The sequence below is a fragment of the Hippoglossus stenolepis genome, chromosome 4 (genome assembly GCF_022539355.2).
Source record: "Hippoglossus stenolepis isolate QCI-W04-F060 chromosome 4, HSTE1.2, whole genome shotgun sequence".
NCBI classification, from domain to species: Eukaryota; Metazoa; Chordata; class Actinopteri; order Pleuronectiformes; family Pleuronectidae; genus Hippoglossus; species Hippoglossus stenolepis.
The window spans coordinates 25734852-25755295 of record NC_061486.1 but is presented as its reverse complement, the minus strand read 5'-3'; the positions used below and the strand labels follow the sequence as shown (position 1 = coordinate 25755295).

Here is a 20444-nt window from a genome sequence, read left to right as displayed (position 1 = left end):
TTGAATCAGATTGGCATTTATTCAATGTCGTTTTTCGCTGGTGTCATGGTGTTGTCTGATTATCTCTAAAAATATGCCCTTTATCATGTAGGCTAATCAGGGCAAGGAGGTAGGTGTGTGTTTAAAATGTGGACCGTCGCACTCTTCACTGGCTCATCTCAGAATTAAGTCACAATGTTGCATTTCACTCACTCACTCAACTGACATCTCTGACTCGCTACAGTTTAATAGTTGATTTCTTGAAATGATGCCACAATATCAACACTGATAATCACATAATGATCGATACTTGTTCTGAAATGAGTTAAATCTTTCTTTTTAGAGCAGCACACGCATCCATCAGCTTGTCCCTCTTGCTCTCTTACTCTCTCGCTGACACACACAGACACACGCAAAACATTGTCGTCGGACATGTGTTAACTAAGGCTGTGTAAAAACAACAGAATTTGTAGCTCAATTTGGTTGGCAGTGCACAGCGCGAATGATGGAGACAGAGAGGAGCAGTAACTTACTTACAGAGCTGGTTAAAAACTAAACTTTTTCTATGGTCCAAACATGCATGAAAACACAAACAACTAGCGGACTTAGTGGAGCTGTGCATGGCTCCCTGGGTGTCAGAAAGACTTTATCACAGTACACTTAAGCATTTGTTTATTTATTGCAAGTCATATCATCATTGCAACATTCAATAACGTAATTGCATGTTTTCCCAATATCATGCAGCCCTAATATGAGCCTCAATCACATTTCTTTGCCCATAGGAATCAACCAATTTCTTTTGGATATATTGGCAGCTATACTGTTTTATGGAATTTCTTTACTTCCTGATATTGGCATCAGACCACAAACCTTCATATTGGCCAGGCTCTATTAAAATATTAGAATATTATTTAAAGGCCTTATCTCCCAGCTCTAATGACAAGTCTAATACTGAGAAACTCTCTCTGAATAATGTAAAGACTTAGACAGAGCTCTTAGATTTAAGTCTTTTGGATACACAGCTGAGTACAAATGAAGGCACGTGTGTGAGATCCACACTTGTCTGCTTTAGTTGAATTGCAGACATCTGTCATGTCACTGTATGATTTCTTGTATCAGATTTTTTTCTCATCTCCTTCTGATCCCTGTAAATCATCTCTTTAGCTTGTCTGATAAATGCTTGGCCTAGTGTTTCCACCACTGTTGGTAAATGCTTGAAGAATTGGCATCAAAATCTGTTCGTGCATAAGGGCCTGTGTATGTTGTGCATGTTACACAGATGCACATAAATAAATGTCAGCCGAGTGTGTTGAGTGCTGCTGTGATCACTTTGTCAACTTTTGCATTGTGCTGTGTGATAAATAGTCACCTCATTTATGTGGAAATGGCTCCATGCATCAACTCCGGGGGTATCAATGAATTGATAATGACACGGAGAGCTTGTCACTAATCATGGATTGTGGTCATGCAATCGTGTTCTGCAGATGACTTTGTCTGCCAGCATGTGTCTGCTAAGGGTTTTGTCATTGTCAAAGACGTAGCCCATTTATCAGTTTGTCATCCGTCAGACTTTTACCTTTCATCTCCTCTCTCAACCTATTTGCTTGGGGACGTGTAACACTCAGCAGTTTATTGAAGGGAAATCTCTGAAATCTCTGGACCATGGGGTTTGGACGTTCTCCAGAGTTTGCCTTTCACATATGAAGAACACAGCTGGACATTCTCCAGTCAGACGGGTTCACAACAGAAAAATCTCTGGAGCTTTCAGGCAAGGGTTAGTGCAGCATACAGGAGGCAGGACATAATGTATTAACTCCATTATGGAGAACACGCGTTTTTCTTTACAGCCCATCAACTCCTGCAACTCCCCATATCACCATAAGCTCTCGAATCTGGTTGTCTTTCCAAGGTGACATCTTTGTCCGTGTCATCTACGTATATGGCACCTCTTTTCCATCTCTGAATTCTATCTGGTCGGTTTTATATCCGTTGTGTGTCAGAAACGTCATCAACACGCTCATGGTGAATCCTTTGGATAATCTCCTGCTGTATTCTTATATGGGCTCACTCTGACATTATTCTTACTTAGTGAGCTCTGTATGGACTTGCTGTTCATGTGTTGTCATTTACTGAAATTTAAAAGTTTAAAACATACAAGTTTTGTTTTGATTGCTACATCTGTTTCTGTATATTGTACTCCCTCATACACACAAACACACACACCTGTGGGGGTTTGTGTCTGGCTCCCAGGGTGAAACACTTTCTGTACTTTCCATGGAAGATTCATGTGGAGATGTTTTCTAAGAAACTATAGGGGAGTAAGAAAAAACAAATGAGTGATTCCTTATTGGAAGAACTGATGTCAGTCCAGTTTCTCTTGACTTGGTCACACAGGGTAACTATGCACATGTTTGGAAATATCTCAGAGCTTTCAGTTCAGGATACATTCTCCTATAAAGACTTATAAAAGATGAACTGCATCACATTTGTTTGCTTGGTGAAGAAGGGATTGGCTAAGAAGAGGGGGAGTACACACTGCATTACTTTATTCAGAGGAAGTCTGCAGCGTGTTTCAGCACATCGCCACTGTGTGCGAACTCGCACGTCTCGATTGCTCCAATCTTTTAGTTCATAGTTTCTTTTTCATTTTACTGGCAACGTAAAGTGACATACTTTTGGACACAAAACACTCTAATGATTTTGTCCACACTACATATTTGCTAGAGTATTAGTTTTCTACAGAAATGGAAGTGAATTGAAGGTTATCCTTCAATTCTTATCATATTGCTTACGTGTTGCCAGCCAGGCACATGAATCAACACTTACTTTATATCTTTGGTGGCATCTTTTAAATGTTTTAGGCAACCAGTTGTCCAAAACCCAACAATCACTTAGTTTAATACATTTGGTTTTATCAGTGAAAAACAGTTGTTTAAACAGATTGTCATGGTGTGAGTGTTTCTTTATTGTGCAAGAAAAGGTATCAAACTATCCCCTTTTAGACCCTGGATCTATTCAATTTTGCAGATCTTTTTTGACGATCAACAAGCTGATAGATGTAATTATCAACTAATTGCTGTAGTTCCAAAGCTTAGTGTGATGTATGATGATTTTTATTTCCCAAAATGTTTTTGGGAAGTCATAGTTAAAAAAAACAAAGTGAATAGTTTGAATTTATACTTTTATTGGACAAAATGATTCTAAATAATGCATGTTTTGCATTGAAATACTTGTGTTCTGTATCAATTTCAGAATCACATTAGTTTACCATTACGCCAGAGAATTGTATGAACAAAAATCTGAATCAGTTCTGTCGCTTGCTGATTAGCCAGGAGCCAATAATTTATTTGATTTTGTTTTGTTTCAGGAGTGTGGTTTCCCCCAGCTGACGAGAGCGTGTGTCCAACGGCATTGTTCCACCCAGGACCCACTGTGTTGCGACTGCGCCCATGAGGTAACGTCAGGACCTACCCCCCCCTCATTACCACCCTTGGTCCGTCCATCTCCCTCCCCTCTGTCCCGTCCTCCATTGGACCTACCCAGCCATGGGCCAGAAGATCTCAGGCAGTATTAAGTCTGTGGATGTACGTGGGGAGCCTTCATATCAGCCTGTGCGCCACGAGCTGCGGGGACCAGATTTCTGTCGGCCCCCCAGGTTGGATTTACTGCTGGACATGCCACCGGCCAGTCCTGAGAATCAACTTCGCCACGCTTGGAACGCCGATGACAGGTCCCTCAACGTCTTTGTTAAGGAGGATGACAAGCTGACGTTCCACCGACACCCCGTAGCACAGAGCACAGACTGTATCCGGGGCAAAGTGGGTTACACCAGGGGCCTCCATGTTTGGCGGATTCACTGGCCTGCTCGACAGAGAGGCACCCATGCTGTCGTGGGCGTGGCCACTGCTGAAGCGCCTTTACATTCAGTGGGTTATTTGGCCCTGGTGGGCTCGGACTCTGAGTCCTGGGGCTGGGACCTGGGTCGGAACAGACTCTACCATGATGGAAAAAACCGACCGGCTTCCACATCTGCGCCCACGTACCCCTGCTTCCTGGAGCCAGACGAGTCCTTTGTTCTCCCAGACTCTCTGGCAGTAATACTAGACATGGATGAAGGAACGCTGAGCTTCATGGTAGATGGACAGTATCTGGGAGTGGCTTTTAGAGGGCTAAAGGGCAAGAGACTGTATCCCATCGTCAGTGCTGTGTGGGGGCACTGTGAGGTTTCTATTCGCTACGTCAACGGACTAGATCGTAAGTGACACACACACACACACACACACACACACACACACACACACACACACTACTAAACTATACAGGGGTTGTGTCGAGCAGTGTCAAGTGCTTTTGCACACTTGTACAACTTCTGAAGATACTACAACAAACCTCTCGATTGGTTGACAAAATTGTTGGCTATCAAATATGAAAGGAAAATAACAATATAGAAATATTCAAGGATTATGTTGTGACATAAACGACAAATTTCACACCAACTCTGTACAATCTTCTAGCACTTGTTTTTACTTGGCGGGGATCTCCTTGTACAATTGCAGGAGAACACAGTTAACTGAACCTGATTTGTAGTACAGGTCTACGTTCTATTTATAAATAATAATTTAAACTACATTAGCTCTGATAAACTTATATTCCTCTATATACACTCTATATAAAATCAAGACTACCTGTTTTGGTGCTGCTGTTTGCATTGCAGAAATGTGGAACATAATTTTTCAATTGTAAAGATGTTTATTTTCAGACATTACTTACATGAGTCCAGAAAGAAAATGCAGGGTTTGACCTTAAGTGAGGAGGAGGGAAGGGAAACCAAAGTCTAGGAAAGACAGACATGCGTATTCAGTCATCAGTTATGGGCTATGGTCAGTCATCTGTCTGTGTCTTTTTGCACTTGTATTGAAAATAGACAGAGGATCAGGCAGCTGAGTTATTTTGAAGTCCTTCACCCAACCCCTAACCCCCGGAGAAGTCCCACTCATGCAGTTCTTAGTGTGGTAGAAGTGATATCAAACCAGTGCATCCTTAACAAGGCAAAGCTGAAAAGAGCTTCCTGACAGATTTGTCCTGTTTTCATCAGAGAACATGATACGCAGTGCCCATTTCTGTCTGCGCTGGTCTATAAAAAGGCCAACGATGAGAGAGACTGCTGTTTGTTGACCAACATTAAGCAGCTTTTACAGGCTGCTTCCCTGTATCTTTTTTAGCTCTCACCCAAGTCTTAAGACAGCCACACTCAAACATACGCAGTGAGATAAATTTAAACTGTGTGACCTACAGTAAGTCCTTATAGGTGACAGTGGGTACCTGGTTCAATACCTGGCTCCTCCAAAGACTAAGTCAAAGTGTCCATGAGGAAGACGCTGAACCACTAATTGCTCCTAATCCTGCATGTTAATGTGAGTGTAAGAGACCTACATTGTAAAGTTGTCATTATCTAAGAAAAGTGATACATTAATACAGTCAAGTTTCCCCTATCTGTCCTATTGTCGATAACTTCCTCTATGACGCAATCCAGACTACCCTGACTTGATGCTGTCAGCTCATCCCACATCATAGAACTTGAACAATTGCCATGCTAATTCAACTAATGGATAAAGGAGCAGAGTCTAATTCATGTGCCTCTGTAACTGCTCCCTCATTTCACAACGGAGCCGTTTATAAAACAGTTAAGTTACTGGCAGAACTTTGATGTCCGACTGTTTGTTTCTGGATTCTTAAACTGATCTGAAGTTATTTGGACAATATTTCACCACTCTCCTGAAGAAAGATCAGTGTGTCTGTGTCAGCTTGCCCTTCTCCAAGTTTACTTCGGCCGTGTCATGCTTGTCTGTTGAATGTCATCATTCCAACCAGTAGAGTCACTTCAATATTGAGAACTGCACCTCTAGATTGTGTAATAGCCTTCAGCCCCCCTACTCCTGCACGTTGCAAAAGGATCTAAACCAGGCTGGGGCTGTCGCAGGCAGTAGCCGTTTTCAGACATGACCTCCGGGTAAATCCAGAGAATAGAAGTTTACCCAGAGTTTGCCCCTCCCACATGCACAACACAGCGGGAGGTTCTCTGCACAGACACGTTTTACCACAGCATCAAATCCTCTGCATTATTCAGGAGAGAGGTGGAGCAGCCTGGTGCAGCAAGCAGAGGCAGGAAGTGACGTATTTACTCCGCTACGTAAATCACGTGATCATGTTTACAGCACCCGACACCGTTGTCAGCTCTTATCACCACAAACTCTTGACATCTTCGTCAGTGTCATCCACGTGCGTGTCACCCCTTAGTCACTGGGAGATACTTGTTTTATTTTTGTTCATTTGTTAATTTTTGCATCTGTCATGTGCTAGAAGTGCCATCAACCCCCCACTTGCTCGCATTGAATCCAGCGGGGACCCCCTGCTGTGTTCACATCGACGTCTCCGTGATTTCTACAGTCTTTATACTAGAAGGCCAGACGGATAAAGTCTGTAGAAACTGCAGGGCGTCTCACTCTGACATTTGCGCTGACACATGCACCTCCTCTGGAGAAAATATGGAGGGACTGCGGGGGTCCAGTGCATGTCTGAAAGCGTGCGTGCGTGCCCAATAGAGGAGGAATTCTGGAGGATGTGCCTCCTTGAGCTCACCATCTTGCATTGTAGGAAATGCCAGATTGATGTTAAAAGGCTCATACAATGCAAAATGTCACACAAATTTGAGTGACCATTGTCATCTTTGTTGTATGAATCTTGTCTTATTGTTTTGGATTTACTGGGGGAATTGGCGAGAGGAAATTCTAGAAACGCTGATATTTTAGAGGCATCAGCTGTTATTGTACCAACAGTGACATAAACTAGAATCCCCTCATGGTTTTGTTCATCTACCAGTCAAGTTGCGCAAAATATAGTCGAAGCCTCCCTTTTGTTCCTGTGATGAGTAGAAATGGCCAAAGTAGTTTTTTGTTAAACATTGTCACTGAAGTTTGACCTCTTTTATATAAAATGTCCTCATTATGGCATTTTATCCAATTTGATATGTGAATGAAAATTTGTCATAAGGGTATTAATTTGGCCAAAAGGTTTTGTGAGGTCACAGTGACTTTGACCTTTGACCACACAATTCTCATCAGGTCACTCTTGAGTCAAAGTGAATGTTTCAGGGTTGGGCAAGATGCTAAAAATGTCCAATCGGCCACCGTCAACCCCACAACTGTCTATTGACAATACATTTGCGTGCGTGCGTGCGTGCGTGCGCGCGCCAGAATCAGTGAATGCATGGAAGAGCTTTTTGCAAAGGAGAATACAAAATCATCTATTTGGGATTATTTTGGCTTTAAAACGGACACAACCAGCAAAGCTTAAACCAAAGTGAAGTAAGTTGACGTCTTTGCCAACATGTAGTGCTGCAAACGTTTCTAGAGACAAAGACAGATTTCAACTGATTATGGATTCCGACAATTGACTATATATTTGTCCGATTGCCCAACCCGAACTCCTAGAGATCTGGCTCTTCAGAAACACAATGTTTTGAAACTCAGAGTTTAACAGCATCTTGTTGGTGTGTGGCATTGTTACAAAAACGGGGGTAATGTAAGGGTTAACGGATTCTAATTACAAACTCCCAAGACGAGATGCTCTTTTCTAGTGCAGATTTTAACTTCCATCAACAAGGTTATTATTTTTATTATTTCCACCCCTGTCCATTTGTTTGTTTTTTATTTGATTGTAATTGTTTGTTTGTTTTTAAGCAAGATTATGTAAAAACTACTGGGCTGATTACCATGAAACTTGGTGGAAGGATGCACTATGGGACCAGGATGAACCCATTAAATCTGGATCAGGGGGGAGATCCAGAAAAAAAATATTTCTTTGACATTGACATTTTCTCTGACTTTAAAAGGAATAATTTGTGGATCTTGATGGAACAAATCCGGACTGATATAGATGAGTGTGAACTTTGGTAAAGCTTGAATGGGCCGTGGTGAGCAATAATGAGCATAATTTTTTATTTTCTCAAGAACTGCTCATCCAAACAACTCCAGTCGACACTACATTTCCTTTCCTCCTGTGTTATAACCTGCCATGTTTGAAGTTGGTCAGATCCGTAAATGTGAGCAAAAACAGAGGGAAAGATGGGTTGTGAGAGAGAGAAGAGACAGAAAGGATGATAGATAAACATGAGTCAGATTCCCTTTTATCCACTCACGCACACAAACCTAGTAAAAACAATGTAAATGATATCTCGGAGAGATTTGAGGCTTGTGTTCAGTCAGAATGTAAATGAGATCACTGTGATATCAGGTCTACAGCTCTTCTCCATATAAAATCACATCAAAATGTGCTCGCAGATGATAGTGCTCCCCTATTCCAACATCTTGCTTTTGTTACTCCTTATTGTAACTAAGGATTCACTTTGTACATTTTGTGGGTTTGTGGTTTATCTTGTAGTTCCTACATCTCACTTTTAATTGTGCTCATTTATTCTCCACATTGTACATCCTGGGAAGCAAGAAGAGATAAGTCTACTCAAACTAGTCTTCTCTGTATCGTCCCTTAATATCCTTTATTAATGCATTTTTCGTATCTTTCCTGCATTTCATTTCAAATCCTGTGGCTTTAAGTCCCAGAGACACTTGGAGGCCAACTCTGCAGATACGTTATTTGTTTTCAAACCTCTCACTTACCAATGTCTGCTGGATCTTGTCGTCCTCCTTCTATTCTTTGAAAAACAGTCCTTTTCTCTTCACCACAAGTTTCATGTCACCACAGTGGCCTCTGCCAGCCTAGTGGCAACAAGCTGAGCCAAACTAATTTACACGTGAACGAGACGGAGCAGAGGAAGGGTTTCACACACTACTGACATCACTGCTCTCCATTCTTGCAAATGAACCTTATTTGACTCCAGCTCTTATTGTGTATAATCTCCTCCTCCTCCCCCCGTCCTGCTCTCCTTTCTACTGTCTCTCTCCTTTTCCTCCTCTTCCTTTTCAACACTAATCCTTTTCTTCCAGTGTTTACACATTGAGTTGTGGTGGCAGTTGCTGTGGAAACAGTTAAGCAGACTTTTTGGTGGGTGGGTGGTTAATTGTTGACCAGGCAGCTTGCTCAGTAGTTTGTCAGCCAAGGGCTTGCCCTATGCAAATGGATGTCTTTTATGTGTGCTTGCTGGTGGACAGCAGCCAAGGAGGACCTGTAGAGTTCAGTGCGTATCTGTGATTCTTGCTGTTCTGGGTTTGTACCCTCATGGTTGAATGCACTAATTCGAAGATGCTTTGGATAAAAGCGTCAGCTAAATGATAGCTAATGTTATGTATGAAAGCATCTTTATGGTTAAACTGCTGCACTGCTTTACTCAAGGTCTTGCAATAAGACTAAGCCGGTGTTTGGCTTGCTAGAAAGAACATGATGCACTAGTTCAACACATGTCAATACATCTTAGTAGCAAAAACCATTACATATGATGATCATCTGGCTAATTTGGTACAAACACATTTACAGGGTTTATTTGTTAATTGTGTGCTCTTGTTTGGAAATAAAGGCAATGTCAATGCTTAGTCAAAACCATAATTAATCCTCAGGTCAGTGTTAGTGTTGACTGCATATGAAACCTCCCAGCATTCACTAGGGCAATACAGTCAAGGACACGCATCTCATTTTATTTTAGCATTCTTACGTACTTAGTTTTATACATTGTTGTTACACCAGTTATTATGAGTGAATGGGTTGGAACATGAGAGATATGTGCACATTTAGTGAGGATCTCCCCAATCCTATCGTTGTCATTGTGACTGTAAGCCCTTGTCTGTGGATACTTTTTAGGTATAGGTATAGGTTTACAAAATATCTCCATCCAGACAATAATGAATACAAATTCTCAAACAAGCATGCTAGGCCACTATGTGGTGATAAAGTCTACATCATTAATCCGTCAAATACCAGAAAAGAATAATGGGCCTCATTCGTTAAGTTAAGAAATTTCTTCTTAAAACCACTTTTCCACAGTTTTTACGAATATTCTGACACACCACCAACACACCACAAAGGGAGCACTGCACCCAGGTCTGTGGAGGCAGTGCTTCCCTTGTGCACACCGAGAAGGACTTGAACCTAAATATGATTCAAAATAGTTTGTCCGAACCTGGCCCAGTATGTCCAGTCCCGATGGGTCCCATCAGGCTCAGGTCCAGTATCCACAAATGCTCAGCTGAGGGTTCACCTGCATTGCTGTGTCTCCAATGATGTGCAGCTCCAGCTCAAATAACTCTGTACACTTTCCTTTTCCCTCTCTCTCTTCTGTTTTTGATAATATTTATTATGACTTCAAATCTGAGATCAAACCATTTTCTTTACTTGAATTATGCGTCTTTTTCTTGATACAGCTTTCACTGAATGTGTAACTGTATTCCATGTATTGTTTTTGTGGTATTTTATGTCCATTGCTGACTCTACAAAATATAATATTTTTTGTACAGTTTGAGTCCGGTGCAGCCCAGTTTTTAGATTTTTGTTCAATCAGTCCGGGCTTCTTCAATGTTCTTTTCAGTTTCTGTGATTTCTCTGTGTGCACACAGCATTTTATGGGCATTGGCGGGGCATATGCTAATTAGGAAAAACTGGCACACGCTTTCACCTTACAAATACCTGGTATTCATCGATATAGGAACACAGTAAACTTCTTTAGAAGATATTGGTGAATGAGGCCCATTGTGAGCATGCTCAGTGAGTTTGTTCTCCTATTAACTGGTACATAGCCACTGTTTCTTACACAACAGTAGGTAAGTGCAAAATAAATTGTGATGTCATTGGACTTAATATGAAATCAAGTTTCAGTTAATGAATGTTGGGCCAATTCCTCTCCCTTGGCCCCACCCCTAGATATGAATTGCCCTTCACTGGGAGTGTCCCCCTCAAAACGGAGCCACAAGGGGTATGGGTAGAAAATCTTCCCCTAGGAATTGGGGCTCCACTCTCTACGTCATCAGCCAACCAACGTTATTACAGTGACAAACAATATCAAGTAACTTTAGTATATTAACATGTAACCATTATCAACCAACATTATTATAGTGACACGTCTGACAATTGCAGGACAGACGGGACAGATTGATCTATTGATCAATACACAGTCAGTCTGCACGTTTACATCGGTTATTTCAATGTTTCGTTCTGTCTATAGAAAGTTCTGCCCCGCATTCAGACTGTTCATATTCAATGAGAGCTGTCTGGTGTGTGGGGATGAGGGTGATGTATCCGTTTCCTGTCAGAATTTCATCTGTGTTGATGTACTAACACTGACCCTGTTGAACCTCTAGGCAAATGGTTTTGGATTTGGAGCTGAGGTGATTAAAATCAGCAGTTGTCCACGAACAGTGATTGAACAAATCCTTGTATGTTTTTGGTATGATTGTACCCTTTTCCTACTTGTGATTTATATTTTAGCCTTCTTGAATTTATTCTCTGTATTATGTTGCTGTGTAAACAAAGTCCTTCTGGCACATTTTGTTCCAGAGTCCAAAACCATCTAATTTGTGTGTTTTTACTGTCCAATGACTAAAGGGAATAGGAATGGAAAACAGCTTGGAGCGAAGTATTGGTTGTTGTTGGAAAAACAAGGAAGTTTCACTGTCACTTTCTACACAGTTCCTACAAATTTGACATGACTCACAATTTGTTCATGCCCCTCTACAGGGAGTCAGATGAGGTTGAGCACGTCGGTGGTATCTCTTTAGGTGCTTCACTTGGGTGGAAAGCTAATAGGTGACTTGTTGTCACTGAAGAGTTTTCCAACTGCCTTGTGCAAAGCCAGCAAACTTATTGTCGACTTTCTTCGTTACTTTGCTGTCCGGGTAGAACACAAAACACTTCCACTCATAGCTTCTCAAATGCTTTGGTGTTGTGATTGTCTGTTCAGGACAGCCTTGCTTACAAAGATCCTTCATTTCCGTAGCGAAACAACTTACCATTACTGGCTTAATTTATTGATATGTCAATGTAGCTGCCTCCGGACATTCCCTCGATGGGCTGTATGTGAGAGCTGAGTAAAAGCCTCTGGACTTTCTGTGGAGTTTCTGTCTAGTAAAAAGTCAGCAGAATGTCAGAAAGAGCCAACTGAGTGGGCAGTAGAGAGAGTGGGCACGTTGATATTTTGTTGTAACACACGATCGAATATGCGAATGTCCCCGCGATTAAACAAAACAAACGGTGCCATACACGTACAAGACACCGACAATAATGAAAAATGTGTGATAATTGCCAATGCCTCTGTTGGGAATGCCCCCAACCTGAATCCTTCGAAGTTTTCTGTGTTGTTGTGAACCCGTCTGAGCAGAGAATCTCCCTTTTGTGTGAAAGGTGACCTCTGGACCGGACCCAATTCTGCGGACATCTTCTGAATTTCATGTCTGAAAAGGGCTTAGGGCAGGCACTAGGTCAAGGTTATAGTGAGTAGCCTTTGCTGGATCTTGCACCAAACTACATCAGATGGTGTTATTCACTGCTAGACTGAATATATTCCGATATTTGCATCTCGTCATCCTTGCAAGTGTGTTTGTGTGACTGAGTAGTAAGCCTAATTTTAGGTAGTACTACTGGGAGAAGGCATCATGCAGCAAATACCAAATTGTGGTCAATCTGTGCCTCTTTCTGGAACTTAAATAGCAGGTGTAAGGTAACAAAAGTCAGATATTCACTGATATTAATATTCTCGCTGGAAGAAAATCTGATCAATTCAGTCGACCTTCACTGTGAGAATGATTCAATCAGAAAACCTGCATCTTTGAATTAAGTTGCATGCTGACGATGTGCTCTGATGCGTCCTGTCTCCTGCTCACCTCATCGTTCTGCTCCAATTTTCTTTTTTCTCATACATCATTTATCTAATTCTGTCCATCCTGAAATACATTCATCTCCTCCCCATTTTTTCTGTTCTGACCTGTCAGTGAACAACATATTGGCACTGGAGGTGTGTCTGTGCCTTAGGGGTGTATATGTAGACACATACACTTGTCATCTCAAGAACTAGGTCAGACAGCCCACCAATTTTATGCTAATCTATTAGATATTGATGGCTGGGAGTCTGCAGCCCTTGCGTGTGACTTGGATACATTGTGTGTAATGAAAGGAACTTAGAGCGGGGAGGTGGAGTTTACTGCAACTCGTGCCAGAAAGATAGACACGTCTTACCACTTACTCTGAGTAGGACATAACTGGGCCGTGATGTCACATGGTGAACTGACGTCTATGCAGTGCTCACATACCCTCACAGATTCATTGTTGCCTGCTGCCCATAAACCATCTCACCTCAGTGAGGGCAGACTAACTGACGCGCCGCCATCCCAGAACTCCACCCCTCCTCTTCCCTCACTTTGTTCTCGATTAAGTGTCAGGTAGGTGTGCGCACTGCCAGGCGCTCAGCTGTCTTTAACTACACTCTATCCTCTCTTTACGCTTTCATATGTCTGTCAGAAAATAGTTTTGGGGCCATTAAAAAAGGTGAGTGCTAGAAAAGAAAGGGAGAATGGAGAAAAGTCACATGATGGATTAAATGGAGATGAAGAATATTAGCAAAAACTTGCAAGCTAATGAGTATGAATTAATTATTTAACCTGCCTATTCATTTTCAGTCATTCAGGTTTTTGATGTGACATGCAGGCTGCTTTTCATAGGCTTTGGTTTCTCTGCAACAGTATATAGACTTGAAAGTACATATAACGTAAACAGTATGTAAGTTATGTATATCAAGTTAGTGCAGGAATATCTCTTAAGAACTTTATCAACTTGTATTAACACAAACACCAACATTTGAATTGCTATTAATGGTATATTATTTTAGGTTGCCTTAAGAGAAGTTATTGTATTTTTGTAAACTAGTGCAGTACCCATTGTAAACCTCTGTTTAGAATGGACTGTATACTTGGCCTGTGGTAACGTTGGTTGCAGCTTTCTTCCTGAAACTGTAAAAGTGCAGTAGTCGAGCGGTGTAGCAGCTGCTGCATAATGAGCAGGTCACCTATTTATTCAAGTTTCAGAAGCTCAACTTGGTACGCAGAACCCCAAACTGGAGAATCTGTTAATGTCGTGAACATGCTGTTGTCATCTACATGGTCACTTATGTAGATGAGTGATCGCCACTGCTGCTACAGAGCACTGTTCTTATGTGTGTTTACTCCTTATTAAAATTTTATATATTGGGTGTCCAAATTGCAACAAATTCGACACGGCACTATGCATATTGGAATTAGTAGATTACTACATTTCTTTGACGGGTAGAAGAGCCACATAAAAGGTCTTAATAAATTGCTTACGTATTTTGATCTCATCTAGACAGAACTAGTCTGTATTTTTTTGTATTAAGCACAGCATAGGCACTTAGCAGTGTTTGTCTGCAGTACTGGTTGATGGACAGTGAGTACTTCCTTGACAGGACCACTTGTCGCCCTGGGCAACCCTTACCATGGAGACCAGTCTGTGCTTGCAGGTATTGGCTGGTTGTCAGGAAGTTTGTAAAATCACAGCATCACCTTTCTTAGGAGATCACTGTCAGAGCGTGATGCTACAGTCTCTGGTGAGTTTCATCTTGTTAGTGCCAGCAATCATGTGTCACTCTGAACATAATGAAAGTGTTGCACTTGGACCAGGCAGCTGATTATTACCTTGTTCCTGGTACTGATGACAGCCAGAGGTTCAGCACTGGAGGAGAAAACAAGTATCATATAGATGTGGGTGGAATTAAATGTACAGTAAATATATTTATTTCTGCAGAAGGCTGACTGATTGACTGGTGAATCCTCTTCTAACTCCAGTTGTTATTTTCTCTGTAATCTGGTTGGATGTACAGCTGTCTCCTTGTTTTGGGGATCTTCTGTGAAAAGTCTTTTTTTTGTTGTTTTCTTTCGACTAAATGCCAGCATTTGTTTGACAGTTTAAATTGGCAAAAACCCAGGCAGCACTTCTGGACACATACAATGCATGTAATGTGTGCATCTGTGACTACGCTCCCAGTGCAGTGACACGAGCTGGTTACTATGGAAACTACATAAATGCGGGGGCCGCGTTGATGAGCAAGTGATATGAGGGTGGACTGATTGATAGGTGCTGTCAAGTCAAAACAGAAAATACATCCATCTTTGGGAGTTCCTTCACACCAGAGAGGCTCCATGTACAGTGCACCGTGTGTGCGTGTACAGCCGTATGACCAGCTTCAGTAGTTTTGTAAGCTAATGGTTTCAAGAATGAAACTGCCTTTGCACACAGAGGCTGATACACTGTTGGGGGGATGTGATGTGTTGGCCCTTCTCTTGCTGCTGTGAAGAATTATCAGCTGTACAGTGTCATTGCACACGTCACAGCACATTGTCTCTAATCAACCGTCTGAGTTCATTCATGTCTTTCTGGTTTAGGCTCTTCGCGCGTTGATGTAACTACAAATGAATCTACAATCAGCTACATGTCCCCACGGTGCTCCTACAAAGGCTTTTCATTAAGCACACAGTCAAATAAATCCAGATAGTGGCTCTCTTCTCTGCCCCATCCGCTGCTGTTCACCTGCAGTTTTCATTGTTTCCCCCTCACCGTTGTTTCAAAGGTCACCTTCCAGACCACAGAGGAGGAAGTCAGTGAGGAAAGATTTTCTTAAAAGAAATCTATCACTAGAAAGGTAATCCTCATTGATCCCAACTGAGACATTAATGAAGATTTCTGTGCTGATCTGCTTTTAATTAGCATCTTCGTGTAAGCTGAGATGTTTATCTGATTCTTGTCCAGTCCTCACTCCAGACAAGCTCATGTTTCCTTGTAGCCTTGTTTGCATGTTCAGCATTCAGCAGTCACGTAGCCACCGGGGCAGCAGTTCATGCCCAGAGGAATGCCTGAGGCCTCTGGGGAGGCTCCGTCTGCTCTGGTTCCATGAGCACACTTGAGCCTAGACGTTGCGTAGTTGCTTCACATTTATTTGGAGGGGGTCTTGGTTTGTGATAATGTGGTACACTTTTCATAGACTGCGGAGTGAAATGACTCAGTCACAGAGGGGGCTTGTTTGGCTTGGTGTGCTTGTCTGTACATATAAATGTAAGGTGTGTTGAGTGTTTTTTAACAACCCCTCATTTCTGCAGGAGAAAATGCAAAATACTCTGGTCGCAATCACAAGCAAAATAACTGAATCATAAAAAACATAATGAAATATTAAAAAAGTGATTAAAAAGACTCTGTTGCACAAGGGATTCACACCATTGTTGAAAGAGCTGACGGCAGCCAAAATCCCACTAGTGGCCTTGATTTTATAATTTATTAAACAATTATTTCAAGGCATTTGCCCAGAAAAAAATGTTAAACCGTTGGTTTGATCAATAAATTACAGCATCTAGACTGCATGTTTGTGTGCTTGCTGTCTTTTCAATGTTGTAGTCTTGGTTTTTTTCCCCATCTTTATTCAAGAGCATGGTCTTTCAGTTTGAGAGCGCGACTTATTGATTTCATGTTCAGGATTTGAAATTGCTTTCACCCAAAACCCTGCTCTCACCCTCAAATAACCCCTGCTAGTGCTTAGTTTTTCAGATATTTTGTTGATTATATGATTTCCTGCGCTTCAGCTCTTCTCCTCATGCAAGTGCACAGTTTGAGCACAAGCAGAGCAAACATAAGCACAGGCAAGAGGTTTTTGAGTGGGAGAACTGGGTTTTGAGTCAAAGCATTACAACGTGAAAGCAATAAGACCATGCTCTTGAATAAAGATGGGGGGAAAACGAATTAAAGTGGTGATTAAAAAGATTATAGCACATGGGACCATTGTTGATGAGGAGCTGACTGCCGGCAATATCCCACTTATAGCCTTGATGCTATGATTTATTGATCCAGTCATGTCAAGGCGTTTGCCTAGCAAAGAAACTGTTAAAATGTAAGTTTGATCAATAAATCATTGCATCAAGTCTGCATGTTTGTGCGATTGCCGTCTTTTGAATGTTGTGGTCAGGCTACTCCATGGAAACTAAAACAAATATCCCTTTTTCAATCTGCAGCCTGTCAATTAGCGTGTGTATAATGTTTGCATGCCCGTTCTCTAAATAGACTGTCAGCAGCAGGAGTTCTGCTTCACCAGATGGTGCTTCCAGGTGGAGCAGCTTGACATCTATAGAGGGGCAGCAGTTAAGAGTGTCTGTCTGACATACGTAGACAACAATTGCCTCCAAAAATTGGCGGGACGGAAAATGTCACGTTCCACTGGCACACACTGATGACATGTCTGAGCGGTGTGAATATTTTAATATTGTTATCAGCTGCTGAACCTCTAGCCCCCTGCCATTAACGTGAGAATGGAAGCATGTGATTGCAGTTTAATTATAGTTGCAGTGAATTAAATATACAGCTGTAAAAGGAAATCGTACATTATGTTGATACACTTTTTTTTACCATGTTTGGTTTACAAGGTCATTGACCTTCAGCCACAGTAACTACAAGCAATAAGTCCATGTATAGAAACCACAAAAACCTGTTTATCATCTACTTAGGGACCTGTACAAGTATTATGAGACTGTCAGAATAATCATGGATGGAGAAGTAGTGCCCTTACTGTCAGTGTTTGTTTAGTTGAGTGGGGGAGAAATAGTTTTTATGTCAGTGGCCGATTCAGGCGTTTTAGGGGAATTGTATTTTCAGTTTTATAAACATTGATATTATCTACAGTGAAGAAATTGATCTGCTGCCTCTTAATTCTAATCCTAGAATACTCCCCTGCAACTTGTATTGTACTACATTCATCTCAGTGTTGGTGATGTGCTTGTGCTCATTGGTTGTAAACTAACCTTTTGTCTCGTCTCTCTCGTCCTTCACAGCGGAGCCCCTGCCCCTCATGGACTTGTGCAGACGAGTAGCTCGACTGACTCTGGGCAGAGAGCGCATACATCACATCGACACACTCCCACTGCCACAGACTCTAAAGAACTACCTCCAGTACCAGTGACCACACACGTATTCAGACAGATGCAGACATATGCACAGGTGGGAAGAAACCTGAACCCCATTTGTTGTTGTAACCAGCCTCCAAACTGAGGAGGTTAGTCATAACCATCAGACATCTGCTGAGGATGTGGACTACGACTCTGACTAGGAACAGGTGGTGAAGACGGCGCTGCGATGGGGTTCTGTTTACACGAGCTGGGGATTTTCCATTTAGGATGTTTTTTTTTATCTCCTGGTTTTTAGCTTCTTTCTGTTTTTCTTTCTGATTTTGTTGCTTTCGACTGCTGTTTTTCTCCTGGACGGTTGAAGAGAGAGATTAAAAGAGATTATTGTAATTCATTTACTGCTAAGCATATATGTATATTTATACATATGCATGTTCTCAGTCAGACAGGCCTTCTATGCTGTGATTTTGGGTGACAGTATATGGAAGCTTCCTCAGAAACATGTTGGTATGTATATTTCCAGGAACACAGCAGGCTCTGTGGAGATGCAACAGTTCATTTAAGCCAGGAGAGAGAGAGGGAGAGAGAGCAAGCAGCTCTGTCTTCTGTTGGCTTGTTAACTGTGTAGCGCACACTGCTTACACATGTACAGTGTGTCACGAGTGTATAGAAACAAAGCCCACACTTTGTGTACTAAGTAGACAACTCGGTGACAAGTAGGCAGTTCCCACCTACAGGCTAAAAAAACATTTTGAATCCCTCCTCCTCTGCCAGCTTCTCTCTCTTCGTCTCTCTGTCGCTCCGACATTCACTCCAGTTTGATTTGAACCCTCCATCATGTTTGTCAAACTCGAAGGACCACATCTGCTGTTGTCGGCTCTGTAACGCTGATGGAGATTGACCTGAAGGTGAAGCTTTGTCTTCGACTGTTAATGTGCCTGCTCTGAAACAGCACACGCACACAAAGCACATCAACCCCACCACCCAAAAAAAAGTTTTAAATGCTGCTTTTTGATATTTTTTCTGCTGTCTTACCCTCATGTGGGTTTTTATCCGAGATTTAGTTTTAAAATTATGGTCTTATGAGATTTTTTTTTTTTCTGCGGGACTGGATGTTTTGCACCTATGGTGGAAGAATGTGCTGCCACGAGAATCTTTTAAATGTGAATAAGAATAAAGTCAGCTAAACACACTTTGTATCTGTTTTTTTTAACTATCAATAACATAATTGTAAATATACCTTCAAAGCTGTGCTGTGTTCATTGATCATTCGCTAAATCTCACCTTCGAACAGGGGTTGTCCAAATCATAGCTTGTTCAAAACAAAAACAGCTAAATTGTAAATAATGGATTAAACGGCGCACGTACCTGCTCTTACATAAGCTGTAAAATATTAACATGGCCAACAGGCTAGTTTGCTAACCACAATAGAAACATGGCATTATTTAACAAAGCCTGTCATTAGCTGATTATACTGCTAAGGAGAGTCACATTAATGTTGGAAAATAATTATGTGGGATGGGAGCATCCACCGTGGAAACCAAGGCACCTGTATGTCAGTTAATAACAGGAGTCTGCAACTGTTTCTCAGGGACGTGGTAAAATTGTTTTCAGAAATAATTTGAAATGCTTTGAGGCTTTGGTTTTTTAAATTTAATTATTCAAAGCGAATATGTTCTGTGGCTCTACCAACCTCCCTCCAAACCACAATAGCTACTTTAACTGAATGTAATGACTGTATTGCTAGTGTGGTTTTAAACTCTGAAATTATTATGGAAGGTGATTTCAGTTTCTAAGCAAGTATCTGCCATTGATGTGTACTTTTATGCAATTGAAGTTTTCAATCTAATCAACATGTCAAGGCTTCAAGGGTATGCCGGAGGTCAAGGACCACTTACACACAGGGCATATGTGTGTATGGATGTGTTCCTCATCCACTGTCTTTTCTTAAGAAAAAATAATGTGTAGCATTTGGAAATGCAAACATTTAAGTATACATTTTCTGTAGGAAACATCCAAATCCCCCAAGGTTTGTTTAATAAAATTAACATGTTTCTTCTTTATACTGTGCTATGACACTAAGAAGCTGTAAACTGCAATACACAAACACCTTTTCATATATCATTTGCTGTTAAGTGCAGTATGTAGCTTTAACTTCAGTCATTTAGAACAAGATCATATTTGTAAACATAGCACTGTTTGTAATATGAGATGTTTTAACAGGCTCTTCAATTTAAAAATAAACCAGCCAAAAAGTTGAAAGCTGAAAATGGAACCAACTCAAAGAGTTTTAGCCCCATCACAAGTTATACTAGCTACAACTGATGAGAGGCCTGTGTTTCTGTTTGTTTTCGTCACATCTGTGTGAAGTTTGAAACACTTTCAAAAACTACTGTGTGAAAAAGCATAGCAATAGTAACTAAAGGGTGGGTGGCTTAGTGTACAGGCAGTCCACTGTTATTTTGAATGTGAACTTGATCAGCACCGATGCTGTCTACAACTACAAGTTACCCATTACACACATGCGTCTAACTGTTACAGGGGGCGCCACTGATGGACATGGACATTTCAATGCTT

The 20444-nt window shown here is 41.4% G+C and overlaps 1 protein-coding gene across 3 annotated transcripts in view; it reads left to right on the top strand.

The window, feature by feature from the left end:
- Positions 1–19059, top strand: part of LOC118106217 (SPRY domain-containing SOCS box protein 4) — a 46685-nt gene extending 27626 nt beyond the window's left edge. For all 3 annotated transcript variants that reach the window (XM_035154604.2, XM_035154602.2, XM_035154603.2), the window contains 2 exons: positions 3347–4233; positions 17796–19059. In XM_035154604.2, the coding sequence (XP_035010495.1) occupies positions 3525–4233; positions 17796–17923 (837 nt within the window). In that variant the 5' untranslated portion in view covers positions 3347–3524 and the 3' untranslated portion in view covers positions 17924–19059. The remainder of the gene's footprint in view (positions 1–3346; positions 4234–17795) is intronic.
- Positions 19060–20444: the final 1385 nt, after the last annotated feature.